Source organism: Battus philenor, unplaced genomic scaffold, assembly GCF_028537555.1.
Source record: "Battus philenor isolate CCGP_79_NKW_IND1 unplaced genomic scaffold, ilBatPhil1.0.hap1 SCAF_26, whole genome shotgun sequence".
NCBI lineage: Eukaryota > Metazoa > Arthropoda > Insecta > Lepidoptera > Papilionidae > Battus > Battus philenor.
Window position 1 is genome coordinate 7,205,553 of NW_027181689.1, and position 21,013 is coordinate 7,226,565.

Genomic DNA, 21,013 nt, shown 5'->3' on the forward strand with positions numbered 1-21,013 from the left:
ATGCTATTTATTTTAATAAATAATGATTGTTACTGTCAAATGTCTGACACTATATCCTCTTTACATTGTTGTTCTCATTGCTAAGGGTAATCCACTGAACAGTGTTCAGTGGATAGTAATCTTTGTCTTCATTAACAGATGAATTAGTTTCCTACTCCATGACACAACACAACACAAATCAAAAACAATAATGGCGTGAATATATAGATGATTTTTTTTAAATCTGTAAAGCTTTTATGCCTATTTCCAATCTCTCGTAATGAACATTATCATTTTTTTTCTATTAAAAAGCAATAGGATAATAATTTCCGGCAGTCTCCAGGGACAGAACGAATTTTAAAAATAGCTTTTTTTATTAGCATATAAGTTATTGTAACTGATTTTTGGATATGGTATATTATATTAATATCATTTGCAGGTAATGATATTAATATAATATACCATACCAGTTAATGAACTATAAATTTACCTCTGTAAAACTTTTACACTTATAAGTATTAATCATTATGTATAACTGTCAAAGTATACCTACTCTAGAAATTGTAATAATAAAATGATATTCATTTAAATATACACGTTAATATACGATTTGGTTTGTTCTCAGGTCGGACCTAATGATAATGAAAAGGCGACAGTACCAAACCTCGATGAGGGTGTTGAATATGAGTTCAGGGTGAAGGCTGTGAATGAAGCCGGCCCTGGTGAACCCAGCGATGCCAGCAAGTCTGTCGTATGCAAACCTAGGAGACGTAAGTATATGCGTTTCATCTTCATCATTTCAGCCGTAGTAATTTACATAGGTCTCCCACATAGATTTGCAATAGAACCGATTGAAAGTTGCCTACATCTAGCATCTTCCGAAGATCTTAACAAAGTCCACCCTTTGGGTGGACATCGATTCCTGCGTTTGTTGGATCATGATCTCCATTTGCCAATCCGATGAGCTATGTCAGCTACATACCTTCGTCTACGGATCATCTCATCCTTGATTCGATCTCGTAGAGAAATATAGACTTGCAATCTTTGCTAGAGTTAAATTTTGATTAGAGTTGTTTTTATCGCACAGTGCTTACTACTAAAATAATACTAAACTGAACCTAGCAAATTAGCTCTATTGTTTCCGACGCGCTAAATCAAATGCCGGATTCTATAATAATGTTCGTAAATAATTAGCCATTTTGAATTGTTCATATATATTTACAACTTTTCATTATGTGCAGTGGCACCGAAGATCGACCGCCGCAACCTGCGACCTATCAAGGTGCGTGAGGGAGAACCGATATCCCTCGACGTCAAGGTCGCCGGAGAGCCTGCGCCTGACGTCACTTGGACGCTCAATGGAAAATCTGTCACCTCTGGCAACGGACTTAAATGTATGTATACAATATATCTATAACACAAAAATAGTAATTTAGCTGTACATCCAGTGCTTACATAGGTCTCCCCTGTAGAAAACCTTTTTTCAAACATACCGGATGGAATTGACCTGCTTCTAGTGTTTACCGACAGGTTTAGCCCGAACCTTTGCAAAGTTCTAGTCATCAACTTTAGAAACTTAATGTCGTAAGTTCTTTTTTTTGGTCGGACAGTTTCAGGAGTAGTCCCTCGGTGTGTCGACCCTGACTAGAGCTCTCGTAGTTAGCTCCGCATGGTTTTTTTTTTAAATATAATGGCCCCCGTTATTGAGAGCCTCTCTTTCCTCCATCTTATCTTTGGGACAGGGATATACCTTTCTATTTTCACGCTCTCCCCCTCTCTCTCATGCAGGCCGTCAGTTCAGCGCACTATGTGGTCTGTTCACTTACACTTAAACTGGCCAATCCGCTGGGCTATATTCGTTACTTTCATTTTTGTACAGTACTCATAGTTGCTACAAAATGAACATCTAGGACCTTTATTTTAGTCATTAACAAATACAGTTATTTTTTAAATCTATTAACAGTAACTGAGCTCTGGTTCATTTGAAAGCCTTTTTTCGAGCTATTACACTATTTATTTTACCAGTTTAGGACTGACACACATTATTAGGGTAATAATGTTATAGACAAGTTAAAAATACGTAAATTATTAATACTTGCAGTGGTCAACGTGCCGTACTTAAGCAAATACCAACATGCCAGTCCGCGCCGCAAGGACTCCGGCACCTATAAGATCCAGGCTATCAACAAATACGGACAGGATACCGCCGAGCTGGAGATTACTGTTACATGTAAGTTTATTTTTATTTATTGTTTTTAACATATCAACCATTAAACATTATACACATACTTTTCAATCCTTCGGCTCCATATAAGCCTCTCCGTAGATTTATAATAAGACAATTTAGACAGCCTACAGCCAGCCTCTTCAGCCTTCCAAATGTAATACTAAATCTAAGATTACTATAACTATTGATTAAAGCTATGTTTATTTATAAATAAAATTGTTTTAGTTATAGTCTATACAAATATTCCATAAAGTTAACTTGTGTATAAAAATCAATATACTATCATTTAAAGTTGAAAATTAATAGAAAGATAAACATTTTTATACAATATTAATCTAATTTGTATCTATAAAGTGATAACAAACTGGTTGGTTTTATTCAGAATTTTGCACTAATGTTCAGAGAAACACACTCGTGTTTTCACTTTTTATTTCTCTTTCTTCTGCTCTTGCTCAGTTAATGCTAGAATGTACTAGAGTAGAAAGAAATGGATTTCACTTGAGTCGATCCTTAAAATACTCAATCTCCTCTCATCTCGTCGTTTTTTTTTTAACTTGAGACACCTTCGTTGTTATACCTTGGTGGTACCATTCTACCTTCTTTTTAGTTTAACAACTTCCAAGACCTTTTGGATAAAATTATTGTCTTCTTTCAGCATAGCATAGGCACGCTCAATTGTCTACAGTTTGTGTTATATCTGCGACTTAAAACTTGGTTCTTATCTGTTTCTTAACTTATCTTTAAAGGTCTGCCCAATCTATAGTGTAAAACAAATATCTTTTTAAAAGTTTCAGTGAGCCTAGAATCTAATTAGAGCTAATGCATTTACTTATCGCTTCATATGTATATTCGTTAATTATTTATTAATTAAATGGTGGCTATGTAAGTGATACACAGATGGAATTTAATGCCTCAATTACCAGTCTAATCTAGCCTGGTAGTGTTGACATCTCGTAGATTATGAAAATAAAAGTTTTTTTTTTTTTAGTTTTGTTCTTATATCTACTCTTATTGCAAGTATCTTTGTACAAATATCATTAAAATATGCTTCTCCTATGCAGCTAAGCCGGACAAGCCCGAGGGACCGTTAGAAGTTTCAGACATCCACAAAGACGGATGCACACTCAAATGGAAGAGACCGAAAGACGACGGCGGCGAGCCTATCGAGGCTTACCTCGTCGAGAAGTACGACACAGAGACTGGCACATGGATGCCTGTTGGCAAAACACTTGGCAACGTGCCTGAGATGGAGGTATGTATTCTGCTTTCTTTTGAATTTCGAATTAATATAAATTAATAATAATCTTTGTGTTCATAGTTATCGGTACAAAAATTTGAAAGATCCAGGAACTAGTATCCACGGTTTTACAGAAGCCAGTTTAATTAGTCTTTGAGTTCATATATATCATAACTCTTTTGTTTTCTTAGTTTTAAATCTTAAATCAAAAGAATATTATTAAATAAAATGTAGCATTCAAAAGTTGTTGGGTTATGAAAATGCGTTGAATTTAGTTTGTTTACGCATTTACATACATGATGTACTTATCAAACATTGTTAACAATGGTAGCTTATTATAATGTTAAAATAATCGACGATTCAAAAGTGCGTGTAAATACCTACTTGAGTAAACATATTTTGAATACGTGTTTAAAAATTCTAGTTATACTGGACTGTTGTGAGATACTTTCTTATAGCTTGCGATGACGAGCATAGACATAGTATTGTGCTACGTTTTGATTTGTAAATATTGTATTTTTTATTTATTATTATATGTATTTTTCCGTTCTTGTTTAATCGATATCATTATGTATTTTGTCTTGGTTGTACCAGGTCGACGGTTTGATCCCTGGCCACGAGTACAAATTCCGCGTGAAGGCCATCAACAAGGAGGGCGAGTCTGAACCACTGGAGACCTTCGGGGCCATCGTCGCAAAGGATCCTTTCAGTATGTATTCATTGTTACTACCTATTATAAAACTAAAAGATCCGGGTTAGACGATTGTCTGTCATATGTTTTTAATATAAGGTTTAAATTCATAATTTTTGTTGCTTTACCGTTTATTACTATTTAGAGTGGAAATGAACCAGGCCGTTGTGAAAGGTGTATTAAAGGAACTATTGCATGCGTGGAAATATTTATTTGAATAAAGATATTTTGAATTTTATTTGAACAGTTTTTGCAGTTTTTACAATATAATTTAAGCTCAATAAAGTGTAGTTACTTTTTAAATGTAAAACAAAAAAATAATTACAACATTCTGCGCCTCACTGCTGAACTATTAATGCAGAATAAATTTAGGTCTAAACAACGTGTATTTTTCAAACCAAAATTTTTCAAAACGTTTGAAAATTACAATAATTGATAATAAATTGAAATCACAAATAGGTAATGCCCAATGTCTTTTTTACATTTCAAATATAAAGTAAGTCGATGAAGTGCTTAAAGCATGATTATTATCTTTTAGTACAATTGCTATAATATATTCTTACAATATACCAGCCATTGTAGCAATCTTTGAAGGAGACCTATGCCATGCAGTGGGCGTTTATTGACTAACATAATGATGAAGATTCTAATCATATTTTTTTCCATAAAGCTGTTCCAGACGCGCCATCAGCGCCTGTACCGGATGACTGGTCCGCCAACCACGTTGACCTGAAATGGGAGGCGCCCATATCGGATGGTGGCTCACCCATCATCGGTTACATCATCGAAAAGAAGGACAAATACAGTCCGTTGTGGGAGAAAGCCTTGGAAACCCACACACCTACACCGAGCGCTACTATTAATGGGTAAGCTTTTTATTTCATTTCTTAGACTATTTTTAGGGTAATAAGACGTTCCATACTTGACCTGAAATTACTTTAGTGTACCGCTGTACGGTACCATAGAAATCTTGGCGAAGTGGGAGTGGAGAAAAGAAGGTCATGGGCGTCGTTGACGAATGGGCTCACGATACTTAGAAGCCATTACTCCTCCCTCCTTTCACCGCGCGCTCTAAGGCGCGGTACAGCCTATTTAGTATTATTGTACTGGTCCTAGCTGAGGCTTCAAGGTTTAGGTTGAACATCTAAGCGCTTTCAGCTATCTGACACCAAACCCCATGAAGCTATTAAAATGGTCAAATAGCATTTGTCAATGTGAATTTTGTATCTCTATTCTTATGTTAATTTGAAGATATCCCCTTTTAAATAAATAATTTATAAACAAAGAATCAGCTTAACCATTTTGGTATGGCATTCATTAGCCCCTAAACCTTATTCACAACCTGCAAATAAAGAGTGCCATCCTCACCGTAAGGCTAACACACTACTGGTAAACAAATATATATGGAATGTCCTCCTGCTACGCAATAATATATAATTAACGTATTAGTAGAAACTCCACAATACAATCGTAGAGATAAGGTGAAAGTTCGTGACTGTAGATTAAAGTTGACGCTGGGCCGTGGAATATATTCGACGCTTATACCGAAGTAGCCTCGGTCAGTAACATAATTTTTAGGAAATTTATTTTGCTATTCCAATTTTCCCAGTTTGATCGAAGGCAACGAGTACCAGTTCCGCGTGATCGCCGTGAACAAGGCTGGTCAGAGCAAGCCGTCTGAAGGCAGCAAGAACTTCGTGGCCAAACCGCGTTTCCTTGCGCCCAAGATCGACCGCCGCCACCTGCGTGACGTCACGTTATCCGCCGGATCTACGCTTAAATTGGAAGCCGTTATCACTGGCGAACCGGCGCCTGCTGTTGAATGGAGGTACAAGACTTACTCTTTACTTTATACACTTATTAGTGTCATGCTAACTTTGATTTTTGTATTGGATTAATACAATCGTGTTAAGTAACCTCCCTGAAAATCTTTACCAAACCACGGCGGGTAACTATTCGTGTCAGCCGGTAGACGAATATTCATAGGAATAGGCCTTCAACAAAGATCACTACCATGACCTATTTTGTGCTACCCGCATCCAGCGAATTCTGGAGGCTTCGATTATATCTTCGGTTCATCTAATGGAAACCTACCCATGCTGCCACTACCTGCTCATAGATGCCACTCGGAAACATTTCGATGCCACTGGCCCCAGGAACCTTTAATTTTTGATATTTTTTTATTTACACATGACCCCTATCAAAAAGTATAACCCAACTATTGATTTTTTCTGTCTCGGAAACCACTTGGGTCTATACTGCTATGTTAAAGTAACTCTTACATTCCACCACCTAAAAGTTATGCTAACGAAATTAACATTGAAGCCGTGAATAACTTAAAGTAGTTATCAAACTTCACAAATATTGAAAGGCGTGGTCTAGAATCTAATTAGATACACTATGCTTCTCAGCTTTACCAAGTTTGTGATGTGAGTCTAAACTTTAAGCACCTAAAAAGCAGGGGCCATTTCAGTAAAATAGTAGAATAGTAGCAGCCTGGGCATAGGTTACGAGGAAGTCCTGAAACTTTGTTAAAAAAAGAGGTTTAGGTTTAAGCGCCATCTGTGCCCTGCCTCCTCAAACCTGCGGTAACCGCAACTGCAGTTTGGTCAGCAGTGTTAGTCTTATGAAGAAAAAGATTGAAATATCTTTGAAAGTACTATATTGAAGTTATGTGAGAAATAAATACAATTGTCTGTAACGGAAGATAAATTGTTAATATCATTTATAATTCTACTATGATTAAAGTATGTACACTAGATTTGTCTTAAAGTTACAAATTCGCAATATACGTCTTTTTATTAAAATGCATGCGACTTCAAAAATAAATAATTTAAATTAATTTATTACTTATATCCTGCAGATATCAGAACATGCCGTTGCGTCCATCGAAGGGCGTGAGCATCGATTCTCCGGACTACTTCACCAAACTGGTTGTACGCCCAGTGCGTCGCGACGACTCCGGCGAGTATACCGTCACAGCTACTAACTCCAGTGGCAAGGACACTGTCACCATCAATGTGGTGGTCACCGATAAGCCCGCCAAGCCTGAAGGACCTTTGCAGGTTAGTTCTTTAATACAATTACATCACATAAGGTAGAAACGCTAAATAACCTCTATTCTGAGAGTTGCGCTTTAACGACAATCTCCTGGTAAATAATTAAGTTAAAGATGGAAGGTGGTGATTACTGAAAGCAGAAGCACTCAAAGAAACTATCATCATAGTTTCAAGCGTAGAACATCTACGGCACGTGTAGGCCTCCCCCGTAGATTTGTAATATTATTATAATTATTAATTTAATATGTAATTAACGCCACACGTTCACGCTATCTGCCGTTAATACGTTTACAACAAGAAAGGTAGATAATATAAAAGAAGAATGATGACGAAAGATAATGTGCCGAATAAAAGAGAAGATAGAAAATAATAAAATGAAAAAAATATATATTGTAAGATAAAGGCCTTGACGACACATTTGGTTAGAGGTAGAACGAGAAGCCCCAACAATGGGACCAAAAAAATTAATAAACGTCTGTAGGGTAAAAATTTTCTCTTTCTCAGAGACGCTGGTTAAAAATTTTCATCCTTATCTCCACCATTTCATCCATAGGACATCCACTACTGGACATAGGCTTCCTCCATAGGTTGTATAATAATAGAGTCGTAGCGGAGTATAGAACGTCCACCACAATCTTGTCAATGTCGGGAAACTCTTCCTTCAGGCCGTTTCCTACCGATTTTATTACAAATGAAGATGCCAAAGTCGAGTATTAGACCTAGATCTAATATATTCATGATGAAATTAATAAATAACCTTAGTTATATTAACGTCTCATCTTGTTTTTTTTTATTTATTTACATTGTCAATATTACGTTATTTTCTAGATCTCGGACGTTCACAAAGAGGGCGCTACTCTCAAGTGGAAGAGGCCGAAAGACGATGGTGGTACCCCCATCGAGTACTACCAGGTGGACAAGCTGGACACAGAGACCGGCTGCTGGGTGCCGTGTGCACGCTCCGATGAGCCTAGTGAGTACAAATTATTAGATATTACATTATAGTATATTTATTACTTTTTAACCTATACTTGGTCAAGCCGTGAAATATCATACAATCATCAATAATATCAGACAATCTACCCATAACTAACCCCATTATCTTTTATTTTCCTAAGTAAATTTTTAAAAACTTAATTATGACATATAATGATAGGGGTAGTCAGCTTCTGTTCTATACTACAGTTCTGTGAAAATAATTACCATCATTTTTTGCCTCGCAGAGTAAATGGAACTATATTTCTACTACATTGTCGTAAAGAAGCGATAGGTCCAAATTGTTCTTAATTTGCAGTCAACAATTTTTATAAATATAAAGATACTTTTACACATGGATAATTTTTGAAGGTGTCCTAGTAACAATTTCTTAATGTAATCCAAAATAGTGTTATTTGATTCGCTGCTACCGGTGTTTAAATTTATTTCATTATTAATAAAATTATATACAGTAAAATTACGCGATAAATATACATCACTTCTATTTTTTCCCCAATTCTGTTATATTTGTATGAATTAGACTGACATATTGCTAATAATCAATAATCTAAGATAATGTAACAATCTAATATAAATATCTTAGTTGTCAATCTATGACGCCATTATAATGTCATTCTATAAAAGGTATTAAGTTAGCACATATAAGACGAAACCTACGGTATTTACGAATATTTTATGTATTCTTTGTTACACAGAATGCGAGGTGACCGGCCTGACTCCGGGCAAGGAATACAAGTTCCGTGTGTCGGCTGTCAACTCGGAAGGTGAATCCGAGCCGCTCGTCTCTGAGACCAGCATCGTCGCCAAGAATCCGTTCGATGAACCCGGTAAGATTTAACACAACATAATTAAATTATTTGGCGTACCGAAAGAATTAAAATTATAATTTAAAATTACCTATGTATTAACTTTAAACTTCTACTACTCCATTTAGCCTTTTTTCTACGACACAGATACAAGTGGAGAATGTGAAATAAAACTGAATGTAACATTGCTCACAGGTGCACCGGGAACACCGACGGTTACCGATTGGGACAAAGACCACGTGGACCTCAAGTGGACCCCACCCAAGGAAGATGGTGGCGCCCCCATCGAAGGTTACATCGTGGAGAAGAAGGACAAATTCGGCAACTGGGAGAAGGCTCTAGAAGTGCCGGCTGACAAGACTACAGCCACGGTGCCTGACCTTATTGAAGGTCAGACGTATGAATTCAGGTAACCAATCGCGATGTTGTAACTTTATTTTAAATAATTGTCACAAATTAAATAAATTAAGCGTCTTTAATTGTATTACCTTTAAAAAAGTAAATATTAAAATTTTATCAAATAATTAGGGAAGTTGACTAAATATGGTTTTAAATAGCAGTAGTTGTCCTAACAGGCAGAAAATCAGAAAACAGACAGAAATCAGTTAACGTATCATTTTTGAAAATTACCATTTTTTAATGAATAAATATTTCTTAAATACTGTTAAATGACAGTATAAATTTGCAGTGAGTGAACTCTCAAACTCGCGAGGTTCCTAAATGTATTATATTTTCTGAAATTTATGTTCACTTCTATTATGGAAGGTGGTATACAACATAAAATACTAAAAAATGAAAACTAAAAACTAAATTAAATGAGGATTCTTTATTATATATATATATAGATTTATGACAATTTGAACGCATTACAGAACAATTTACGTCATGTATTAATTGTTAATTTCCAGAGTAAGAGCAGTGAACAAAGCGGGACCGGGTGAACCGAGCGACAGCACGCACCCGATCGTCGCTAAGCCCAGAAACATGGCGCCGAAGATCGACAGGACCAACCTTATCGATATTAAAATTAAAGTCGGACAAAAGTTCGGTTTCGACGTCAAGGTGAGCTATAACTCAATATGATAATAATAATAAAGTCTCTCTTAGCTTATTAATCGAAGTTAGTAAGGACTTGTCCTTTAACAGGAACAAATTAAAACTATTTTTAGATGTAAAACTCCCACAATACAAAAAAATGTTAAACATTCCTTACATGTCTTCAGATATGTTATCTCCCGAAAATTATGCTGTTAGCAGTATCAAAAATGTAACGAAAATCATACTAAAATATAAAGTTGAAAATATTTATTCGAAACTATTTCGAGTAACTAGCATTATCATTAATTTGATAAACATTCAGCAATATACATGTTATTTAAAATTATTTATGCAAGCCAGCAAGCAGCTTTACAGTAATACAAAAGATCTATTGCAATGTTTTACTTTTCTGATGTTATACTATTTAATAATTCACTACGTTTTATAAGTTATTTAATATTCATTAGATGATCATATTATTTACCTCTATTCTACACCTGCTTGTTTTTAAGGCCATACCAAGGTTTCGATATCCTTCTTTTCTCCTTTTTTCGTCTCTGGAACACCAGTCTGACACTAATCCAGTCCATTCCTCATTTATTTCTCATAATATATGTCCAGTCACAGTCTTAAAAATAATATATGATAATAACTTTCAGGTTTCTGGTGAACCCATGCCGGAGACAAAATGGTTCCTCGGCAAGAAGGAGGTGAAGTCTTACGGCGACATGCGGGTGCAACACTCCGACTACAACACCAAGTTGAACTGCAAGGCGGCCACGCGCTCTGACAGCGGCCGATACACCATCACTGCGGAGAACGCCAACGGCAAGGATGTAGCCGAGGTGGAAGTGATCGTACTCAGCGTACCCAGCCCACCTGGTGGCCCGCTCAAGGTTAATGCTCTGAATTTATTATACCTTCAGCTATAGGTTATATACATTTTCAATAAAACAGTTGGAAGCGGCCTGGTGCTTTGTATATAGACGCCCTTTACTACCCTTGTTGATCCATGAGCTTCATCTCAACGGGCTCTCAGACAATAAATAAATATATATATATATATATATATATATATATATATATATATATATATACGTTACGTTACGACATTTTAGATAGATTAATTTGTTGTAATAAAATAGAATAGTCTCTAGGCGGGAATTTCATTTGAAAAATATATAATCTAGGAAGATTTTTATTAAACTTAAGGCGCTTAGACGTAATGATACTGGATTAAACTATAAACTGTCTGTAATAGGTATCAGACGTTCACGCTCACGGCGCGAAGCTGTCATGGAATCCGCCAGCCGACGACGGCGGGCAGCCCATCGAGAAGTACGTGGTTGAACGCATGGATGAGGCCACTGGACGCTGGGTGCAAGCCGGCGAGACCATTGGCCCGGAGACGAGCTTGCCCGTGGACGGTCTGCAGCCAGGACACAAGTACAAGTTCCGCGTCCGCGCCGTCAACAGGTACGCCTTCCTTAAGCATATCAGACTTTACCATGGACTAGCTATTTCGACAGACTTCTTACTTGTATACGTATACAAGATATAGGACTGCGAAAAGCTATTAACTTTTATTTATGAAATAAAAGTCTACACTTCTCTTATCTTCGTAAGAGTATTAGAATGAAAACGTTACATAAATATTTTTTATTTACGTAAATTAAATGATATATGCATGGCACCACGATATAAGTACAGATAAGTACAAGATTACATAATAATTTTATAGGAGATATTTGTAGAAACCAATAAATAAAAAGTAAATAAAAATAGTAAAATTAATAATAAATAAATTATTAATTAAGAGTTATTAAAATATATACATGTAATATTTTTCATCTTTAAGGTTAGGTTGGGGTACTACCCATATTTAAACATGAGAACCCCATTGTGACCATTATAAATTTTTGCCATTACAACATTCTAAATTCGTTAAGGGTACAAGACTCTAATCTACAAAATATTTTGGCCGCTTTCGACTTAGCTTCCGACAAGATAAATTGCGCGGTACCAATACCGTATGGATTAAATTTCAGTTACCCTGACGGTAAATTTCTCATACTTCGATTCTTGGTACTTTCATCAACGCATGATGCACATTCTTTTCCAAATTTCACGGAAAAGTCAAATTTTAGCAATCAATAAGAAAATATGTTTGCTGGAATGTGCTTAAAAATCAGCCTTAAAATAAGTGTTATTAAATGTCTATAGCCGTTTAAATCGACAAACCAAGGCATACGAACAGGCCCTGCTTGTAATTATATCCAATTATCGTAATACCATTAATGGAAGTGAAATATTAATGATTTTTGTGTGTCGACCCACCTGTGAACGCGCTAAGGAATCGAATTGATCGAATTATAGTTTATTATTTATATATATATACGATAAATAATTTATGCAGGCAAGGCAAATCCGAGCCGCTCACAACACCGCACGCGACGGAGGCGAAGAATCCGTTCGACGTGGCGGGCAAACCCGGCACTCCTAAGATCAAAGACTTCGACAAGGACTTTGTTGAACTGGAATGGACCCGTCCAGAGACGGACGGCGGCGCTCCGATCACGGGCTACGTGATCGAGAAGAAAGACCGCTTCTCACCCGACTGGGAGGAATGTGCTCAGGTAAAATTATTTAAGTTTTCAGTATTTTAGTAATTTTTTTGTTGTCGAAGGCTGGTTAAATGCCGTACCAACTTACTCACGCCCGCTTTTTGAACATAATGCCCTTCGCTAGCTTCTTATCTACTGAAACTAATTTGTAGTGGCCCGAGTCAAGGCATCTTAGGAAGCCTTCAGGGGAGGTTGTAGGCTAAACCCCCTCTACTCAGCGAGTAGTATTAGTTGTATTCCCACCAAATTTCATTAAGCCTTAAGGTTCGGAGTTTTCGTGATGATTCGATATATAGTTGGATTTATATACTATAGATTTTTTATATACGCATATATAGTTAAGAAAGACTTTATTGTATTTTTATCGACGTCACAACTCACATGTAGTAAAGAAAAACATTAAAAATTGGGAAATTAATTTCCTTATACATTAGTCTGCGATATAAATGAAACTATGATCCGTACCCCTCTTCCTCGCAGAAACTGGCCTGTGTAATTACTGAAAGAATTTAAAAAGACTTCATTTCATGATAAAATATAGTTCACTGTAATAGGTTAGAGGCGTGAATATTTTTATAAGGCAGTGTTGTGTTTGAGTTACATACTATGATTATTTTATTAGAACCCATTATCACCCTGTTTTAAATAATTAACGACAAAAATATTTAAAATTGTAGATCGAGGGCGATGTCACTTCCGGAAAAGTTCCCGACCTCATCGAGGGCAACACCTACGAGTTTCGCGTACGCGCTGTTAACAAAGCGGGCAAGGGAGAACCGAGCGACGGCACCGGTCCCCACCTCGCCAGGCCCAAGAACTTACCGCCCAAGATCGACAGAAACTACATGTTTAATATTAAAATCAAGGTCGGACAAAACTTCGACCTCGAAGTCCCAGTTGCTGGAGAACCGACACCTACTAAGGAATGGTTACATGGCGACAACGTTGTTCTTAACACCGATAGAATCAAGATTGTTAATGACGCTCATTCTACTAAGTTCCGTGTGATCGACGCAAAGCGAGCAGATTCTGGTACATACACACTCAAAGCTAAAAATATCAACGGCACTGACTCTGCTACTGTCAAAGTAGTGGTCATGGACGTGCCTACAGCGCCCGAGGGACCGCTTCGTGTGGATGATATCACAAAGTCCGGCTGCTCGTTACGCTGGCGACCGCCTAAAGATGACGGTGGTTGCGAGATCACTCATTATGTTGTCGAAAAAATGGACCAGGAGAACCTTCGCTGGGTACCAGCCGGTGAAGTCCAAGGCTGCCATATGCGCATCGATCATCTCATAGATGGCCACGACTACAACTTCAGAGTTCGCGCCGTCAACAAACAAGGCGAATCGCAACCACTTGTAGGCCAGGAACCAATCACGGCTAAAGACCCATTCGGAACACCCGACAAACCTGGTACACCCGTCGTCAAAGACTGGGACAAAGATCACATGGACTTGGAATGGGTTCCGCCAAAGAAAGACGGAGGAGCTCCAATCACTGGATACATCATCGAGGCAAAGAAGAAATACGGACCTTGGGAGGTTGCCGCTACTGTGCCTGGAAACCAGACAACAGCTACAGTGCCAGGCTTGCAAGAGGGAGAGGAGTATGAATTCAGGGTTATTGCCGTCAACAAGGCTGGTAATGGAGAACCTAGCGACGCGTCTACACCACAAGTCGCTAAAGCCAGATTCTGTGCTCCAACCTTCGATAAGATGCTTCTCGCTGACAAAACTGTCAAGGCTGGTCAACGCATACAGTACGAAATACCAATTGAAGCTTCACCAAAACCAACAGTCGAATGGCAAATCAACGGTAAAGTGGTACAACCCTCTGATAGAATCGACATCCAGATCTTGCACAACAGGGTTATTTTAGACATTCCATTCTCCGTTCGCTCTGACGGAGGAGTTTACAAACTGACTTTGAAGAACGATCTTGGAGTATGCTCTGCATCTGCCCAAGTTACGGTACTAGACAAACCTTCCAGACCGGAGAAACCACTTGTGGTCTCTGATGTTACAAAGGAATCATGTTCACTATCATGGAAGGTACCGCTCGACGACGGTGGATCGCCAATTTTGCATTACGTTATAGAGAAAATGGACTTATCTCGCGGTACATGGTCGGATGCAGGTATGAGCACATACCTGTCCCACCAAGTTACTAGGCTTATACATATGAAGGAATATCTATTCAGAGTGAGTGCAGTAAATGCTATTGGCCAATCTGAACCTTTGGAACTAGACCGCGCTATCGTGGCTAAGAATGAATTTGACGAACCAACTGCACCCGGTAAACCAGTTGCTACCGACTGGAGCAAGAGTCATGTTGACTTGGAATGGGCCGCACCAAAATCTGACGGCGGAGCGCCCATCACCGGATACATTGTACAAAAGAAAGAAAAGGGCAGCCCATACTGGGTGAATGCTGTTCATGTACCTCCCAAACAAACCAAAGCCACTGTGCCCGATTTAGTAGAAGGCCAGGATTATGAATTTAGAGTAATTGCTGTTAACCAGGCCGGACAGTCCGAACCTAGCGAGCCTTCTGACATTATCACTGCCAAGGACAGATTTGTGGCACCTAAAATCATCACCCCACTCAAGGAGGTCCGTATCAAAGCTGGACTTATCTTCCACTTGGACGTGGACTTCATCGGAGAACCGATTCCCGAGGTCAAATGGACTTGTGACGGCAAAACTGTTGTCACTAATGAAAGAACTACGGTGACATCTGTGGGACATCACACAATTGTTCACACCGTGAATTGCAAGCGCACAGATGCGGGCAAATACAACTTATTCTTGAAGAACGATTCTGGTACTGATGAAGGAAGTTTCGAGCTGATAGTCTTGGATGTACCAGGTGCACCTCAACCTCCATTCGAGTATGAAGAAATCACCGCACAATCAGTCACCTTGTCATGGAAACCGCCTAAAGACAACGGCGGTAGTGAACTCACAGCTTATGTAATTGAGAAACGCGATCTGACCCATGGAGGCGGCTGGGTGCCTGCTCTAACATACATAAATCCTAAATACACACATGCGACTGTTCCTAGACTTTCTGAGGGAACAAAGTACGAATTCAGAGTATTCGCGGAGAACTTACAGGGCAGATCCGAGCCTCTAGTAACTGACAAACCAGTTGTAGCGAAGAACCAATACACAGTACCTGGAAAACCAGGAAAGCCAGAACTTGTTTCTGCGGATAAGGACCATATTAAGATTAAATGGTCTTCGCCGATCTCGAACGGCGGCTCCAATATTTTGGGATACGACGTGGAAAGGAGAGACAAGGCTACTGGTAGATGGATCAAGCTTAATAAGGAACCTGTTAGATTTAGTGAATACGATGATGACAGGGTTCAAGAAGGTCACCAATATGAATACAGAGTATCTGCTGTTAACGCTGCAGGTCCTGGCCAGCCTTCTGATCCTTCCAACGTTATTATTGCTAAGCCGATGAAAGAGAAACCGAAACTTTCACTTGATCATCTCATTGGTCGTAAGATTAAGGTCCGTGCTGGTGAACCAATCAACATTAACATTCCAATTGCTGGTGCACCAACACCTAAAATTACCTGGACTAAGGGAGCTATCTCACTTGTACCATCACACAGATTATCCACAGAGACTAGTCCAGATGAGACCAAACTTAGTATTGAGAAGTCTACTAGAGACGATGCCGGCAAATATACCATTACAGCAAGTAATGAATATGGAAAGGATTCTGCTGATATCGAAGTTATCGTCGTGGACAAACCTGGTATGCCTAAGGGACCATTGTCATGCACGCCTGTCACACACGAAACCATGAGCTTATCTTGGCTACCGCCTGTGGATGACGGCGGCAGCGAAATAACTGGTTACGTCGTTGAAGTCGCAGAGTTTGGAGTCAACGATTGGCGCACTGTCGCTGGTTTCTGTCCAAAGTGTTCATTCACAGTTAAAAACTTGACAGAAGGCAAGAAATATGTATTTAGAGTACGCGCAGAGAACCTGTATGGTCTTTCTGAACCACTTGAAAGCAAGCCAATAATTGCTAAATTGCCTTTCGACCCACCAGATGCACCAGACACGCCTAAGATTACTGGATACAGCGCAAACAGCTGTTCTCTCGAATGGCAACCACCTACAAACACTGGTGGAAAGCCTATTACAGGTTACAACATCGAGAAGAGAGAACGCGGTGGGGATTGGGTAAAGGTTAATAACTACCCTACACCTAACACGTGTTACACTGTGCAGGACTTACGTGAAGGTAACCGTTACGAGTTCCGCGTTATTGCTGTCAATGAAGCGGGACCGGGTAAACCTAGCAAGCCTACTGAACCAATCATTGCACAAACTCAAAGACTTAAGCCAAGCGCTCCAGAAGCACCCAAACCCGACAGAATCACCAAAGACTCTGTCACACTTTCATGGAGACCGCCTAAGAGTGACGGTGGAGCTAAAATTAAGGGTTACATTATTCAACAAAAGGCTAAAGGCGACAAAGACTGGAAAGACGTTAACGACGTACCCATTCCAAGTCTTGTACATACTGTACCTAAACTCAAAGAAGGTGAAGAGTATCAGTTCAGAGTTATTGCCGTCAATGAAGTCGGAAATTCAGAACCAAGCAAACCGACTTCGGATATTACTATCGCGGAACAGCCGAACAAGCCTTGTATGGACCTTGGCGGTGTACGTGACATCACAGTGCGCGCTGGAGAAGATTTCTCTATTCACGTACCGTACACTGGTTTCCCGCAACCGACTGCCTCTTGGTTTGCTGATGATAACCTGCTTGACGTTGATCGTGATTCCAGAATATTCCAAAAGATCACTCCAGACTCTGCTTCTCTTGTCGTTAAAAACGCGAAGAGGTCAGACGGTGGTCAATACAGACTGCAACTACGCAACCCATCAGGATACGATACGGCAACAATTAACGTACGCGTGCTCGACAGACCGGGCAAGCCTGAAAACCTTCGCGCCGACGAGTTCGAAGGTGAAGCGCTCACTTTATACTGGAATCCACCTAAAGACAATGGAGGCGGTGAAATCACCAACTACGTGGTTGAGAAACGCGAAGCACGTTCGCCTACATGGACCAAAGTCTCGGGATACGTCACAACACCGTTCTTACGCGTGAAGAACTTAACTGTTGGAAGAGATTATGAGTTTAGAGTAATGGCCGAAAACCAATACGGACAATCGGAACCGGCTCAGACGACAGAACCAATCAAGGCTAGACATCCCTTCGACCCGCCAGGTCCACCCGGCGTTCCCCGTTCGGTCGAGACTACAGAATCATCCATCACAGTCACCTGGACCAAACCGCGCAACGACGGTGGATCGCCTATCACTGGTTACATTCTCGAAAAGAGGCTGATAACTGAAGATAAGTGGACGAAAGCGTCCCACGCTTACATTCCAGACACAACATACAAAGTAATTGGTTTGATCGAGAACCATGAATACGAGTTCCGTGTGGCGGCGGTCAATGCTGCCGGCCAAGGACCCTACTCGCAGAGCTCGGACGCGATCAGAGCGTGCGCTCCACCGAACTGTCCGCGCATTACCAGCGACCTCAGCTTGAGGGATATCACAGTCATCGCCGGCGAAGAGATCAAGATTACTGTTCCCTTCACTGGCAATCCCAGACCAAAGGTAATTTTTCGTTACTTTGTTACATTTTTTTTTTTTGCTGAGCTTCTACTATAAATATCACTTTATGTCAGGTATCATGGATCGTGAACAACGACGAAGTGTTCCCCGACAACCGCATCCGCTTCGTGACGTCGGACCGCGACACCGTGTTCCACAACTCTTGCGCCAAACGTTCCGACACCGGCTCTTACACCGTACAGCTGGTTAACAGCGAAGGCTCCGACAGTGGCACTTGCAGGGTCAGTCACCTCTGTCTTTTTAACATAAGTTTTGGATGAAGTAACTGCTGAAGGCTGAAGTAAATTCATTGACGCTGAATTAACGGGACACTAACTTTGTCTATCGTTTTTTTCACACTATTATTTGTAATAGGAGCATCTATAAAAGCAAAAAATGGTTAACCACTAACCATTTCCATACGAGATACTTTTGGTACACTGAGTGCTTCTTTCAAAACCCTTTATTTGTGGTACAGATTGTATAGTAGTATTGTACAGTAGTGATTCTTTTTTATTATTCATTTAGAAAGAATTATTTTTCTGGCAGTTAGAAAAAATATTTGCGTGTAAACAATATAACACTTCATTATCACCATCATTTACGCCGTAAGACATTCGTTGCTTGTTGGAAGCGACCTGCATAAAGTTTCGTACTTAATTAAAAATGCTTTTTAAAAATCATAAATATGAAAAACTTTATTATGATTCTTGTTCAATCAAGAATTCATAGAAATACTTTACTTTTTTAATGCAGGTACTAGTGGTTGACAAGCCGTCCGTACCGGTGGGCCCACTGGATTGCTACGACATCACACCAGACACGTGCACGTTGTCATGGAAGCCACCGTTAGACGACGGCGGTTCACCAATCACCAACTACATCGTCGAGAAGATGGACAACACCGGCGTAAGTATCATCAATTTGAATATAAATGTAAAAACACATAAAAAAAAGTAAAACCGAAGAGAATTCGTTCACTATCATCATTCCAACTATAGGGCCTTCACTAATGGACATAGGCTTCTCCGTAGATTTCCAAAAGGCCTGCATCCCGTGTTTTACGACAACCCTCACAAGGTCGTCAACCTAATGGGTTCACGTTCTATACTGCGCTTGTCAGGCCGTGGTCTTCACTCTAGACCATCAGGCCCTAGCGGTCATTTGTTCTGCACACTATGTAGTCTGCACACTGTCATTTTAACTTGCCAAAACGATGCGCTAAAGCGAGTATAAAAAGTGATTTAAATTTTTGTTGGAATTATTTATAAATTTAATATTATTTGTTGTACACTAGGATACATTTAAATAGTTTCATAATAATAAACAAAAAAGTACAATGGACGGTCTTATTACATAAGGCAATCTCTTACAGACAATCACAGTATTGGCAAGGTTGAACTATAAATAATGGGAAGTTAACATGTACAAAATATACATATGTGTATAATATATATTATTAATATAATACAATAATGAATAAAAACATGAAACTGATTTGTATCGCATTTGCCTCAGAAAGAATAAAGAAACAGTGGAAGAAAAAGAAGTGAATTAACGGATAAATAATCTTAGGTCTAGTAAATAGTTCTTAACGATTTTCTTAAAAATAAGTAAAAGAAATTAATGGGTTTTATATAACTATATCTATGTTACTGGACGATTTTAATTTTTATTTAATGAACATCCGTTCTGTTAGTATTAAATTACCCTTAGCGTAGAGTATACATTCTTGTCTGAAAAATATTTTTCAAGGCGGAACGAAACACCTTTCAACACAAAACGTTAAAAAATGTAGTTTTTAATGTTAACAAAATGATTTTATTTGTAAATATAACAGGTATGGTCGAAGATCTCGTCGTTCGTCCGCAACTGCCACTACAACGTCATGGGATTGGAACCAAACCGTAAATACACGTTCCGTGTTCGCGCCGAAAACCAATACGGTGTGTCGGAACCACTGACAATGGACGACTCTATCACTGCCAAGGTTCGTATGTTTCACGTATTATTTATGAAATATATAAATGCCGATGTCTATTATAGATATAAACAGAGGCTATTTTTTGATTCAAATATTTATAATCCTTTTCATGTTGTGTATGTTATGTTTTAATCTGTCTATAATCAATTCGATATTGAAAGTATGGCTTTTCATTGAATATACATATTTTAAAATGTTGTAATTGAACAACTTCTTAATTATTTACATTGCTCAATCAAAGTTCGCATGACATGTAAAATTAATTTTCGTTTATAAAAAAATGATTCCTAAAAATAATTCTTTCGGGATTTTAACATGAATAAGTGTTGCTTGTACATAGTTCCCATTCACGGTGCCGGACGCGCCGGGCATGCCTCGCGTGCTGGACTGGGACGGCTCCACGGCTACGGTCACGTGGGATCGACCACGCTCCGATGGAGGGGCTCGCATCCAGGGCTACAAGGTCGAGTTCCGCGACCTGCAGGACACAGTCTGGTCAAGCGCGGACTATCTCGTCAAGGAGTGCAACTACCAGGTATTTATTATTAAATTACACGTCTAGAGGATGGGAAGCAGCGTTCCTTACGTTCCATAATACCATACTGCTATCTCCAACCCGACACCTAAGCATGGCGATTATGGTATATAGCCTTAAAAAAATTTTAAGAGGGTCCTATGCCTTACAGTGGGCGTAAATGGGCTGAAACAA

General features: G+C 39.1%; 1 protein-coding gene across 1 annotated transcript in view; it reads left to right on the plus strand.

The window, feature by feature from the left end:
- Positions 1-21,013, plus strand: part of bt (projectin protein bent) — a 122,828-nt gene that overhangs the window by 70,969 nt on the left and 30,846 nt on the right. The window contains 20 exon segments of the mRNA XM_068768667.1: positions 605-749; positions 1,221-1,373; positions 2,081-2,209; positions 3,268-3,458; positions 4,038-4,152; positions 4,805-5,000; positions 5,744-5,962; positions 6,998-7,199; positions 8,022-8,166; positions 8,885-9,016; positions 9,191-9,404; positions 9,904-10,057; positions 10,693-10,929; positions 11,295-11,509; positions 12,450-12,669; positions 13,335-18,323; positions 18,395-18,562; positions 19,077-19,229; positions 20,161-20,310; positions 20,645-20,839. Of these exon segments, the coding sequence (XP_068624768.1) occupies positions 605-749; positions 1,221-1,373; positions 2,081-2,209; positions 3,268-3,458; positions 4,038-4,152; positions 4,805-5,000; positions 5,744-5,962; positions 6,998-7,199; positions 8,022-8,166; positions 8,885-9,016; positions 9,191-9,404; positions 9,904-10,057; positions 10,693-10,929; positions 11,295-11,509; positions 12,450-12,669; positions 13,335-18,323; positions 18,395-18,562; positions 19,077-19,229; positions 20,161-20,310; positions 20,645-20,839 (8,322 nt within the window).